This window comes from Trifolium pratense, linkage group LG5 (genome assembly GCF_020283565.1).
Source record: "Trifolium pratense cultivar HEN17-A07 linkage group LG5, ARS_RC_1.1, whole genome shotgun sequence".
In the NCBI taxonomy this organism is placed as follows: Eukaryota; Viridiplantae; Streptophyta; class Magnoliopsida; order Fabales; family Fabaceae; genus Trifolium; species Trifolium pratense.
This window is the reverse complement of record NC_060063.1, coordinates 22,587,088-22,588,268: the sequence shown is the minus strand read 5'-3', so window position 1 is coordinate 22,588,268 and position 1,181 is coordinate 22,587,088. Positions and strand designations below refer to the sequence as shown.

The following is a 1,181-nucleotide window of genomic DNA, read 5'->3' as shown; positions in this document are numbered from 1 at the left end:
CTGACTTTCCGCTCCAGGAGGAATTTTCTGCGCCCCAGGCAGAATTTTGCGTGCATTGGCTGATTTTTTGTGACAAAAATCTTTTCTTTGAGGACACTCTAATTTGGATTTGTTTTATTTTAAAATAGATTTGTTACTAATTTTTGGCATATATTTTTCTATAAATATGGAGTACTTTATTCATAGAAAAAGAAGAGTGAAAGAAACAAAATGGTGACCATGGATTGAAGGCTATTGGGTTTGAAAAAGATCCACATCTTTTGAAATGGATGTAGATGGAATAATATATGGATATTAAGAGGCAATATTCTATATAATTTCGCGTAAGCAAGCAAATACATCGGATTCTTTTTCTTGCATCTATATAATAAGCTTTTGATTGCAACTATAAGACCATCAAAATACCGAAACACTAAGGTTAGATAACTAAGGTAAAAATGTCATCTCGTGTGCTCAAAAACCTCATCGCAATGCTTGAGGCGGAGGAAGCCGCAGAAGCGTCCAAATCCATCAATAACGGCACTTCAAACTCGTTTAACAACCATGGCAACGGGGGCCAAAATTTCTCCGGTGCAAAAATCAACAGCGGTGCAAATTCCGGTGACCGAAACGTACACCGCACCACCAATAATAACCGTGACCGTACGATTAATAACCACGGTAATGTTGTTGGTCATGGAAATGGAGGATTTATTGATGGTAATTTTGATGCCTCCTCAAAGACCTACAACTATTAGTTATATGTATTTGTGATCATATATATCATATCATATATATGCTACATGCAAGTATAATAATGAAATTGAAGCTATATATAGTTCCAATGGTTTATATGGTTTAATGTTGCTATAGGAGGTTCAAAATAGAAACTTCTGTCGCTGTAATAAATCTTCATATATTTGATTATATATAGTTTTTTTTTTTTTTTTTTTATAACTAATAATTGTATGCTATTAATATTTGCTATTTGATTATAAATCTTCATACAAAAAACTTAATGGGATTACACTTCTACTTCACATGTGAAATATTGGATCTCACACACTTGCCTTGCCTTGAGAATCATCAATTAGATTTTGAAGGCCAGAAAACAACATAGGATATATAGGAGGTTTTGTTTTTCCTATTAAGCAATTTAAAGAATGAGGAGTGCTAGCAACACACTCTTTAACAAACACATT

The 1,181-nt window shown here is 33.4% G+C and overlaps 1 protein-coding gene across 1 annotated transcript; it reads left to right on the top strand.

Annotated features, from left to right (window-relative positions):
- The first annotated feature begins 374 nt into the window (after positions 1-374).
- On the top strand, positions 375-924 carry LOC123884707 (putative uncharacterized protein DDB_G0286901). The gene has a single exon (XM_045933869.1). It carries the CDS (start codon positions 438-440, stop codon positions 735-737), a length of 300 nt encoding a protein of 99 aa, XP_045789825.1. The 5' UTR covers positions 375-437; the 3' UTR covers positions 738-924.
- The last annotated feature ends 257 nt before the right edge of the window (positions 925-1,181 follow it).

Coding starts and splice junctions, on each gene's coding strand:
- LOC123884707 (XM_045933869.1), top strand. CDS start 438: ATGTCATCTCGTGTGCTCAAAAACCTCATCGCAATGCTTGAGGCGGAG.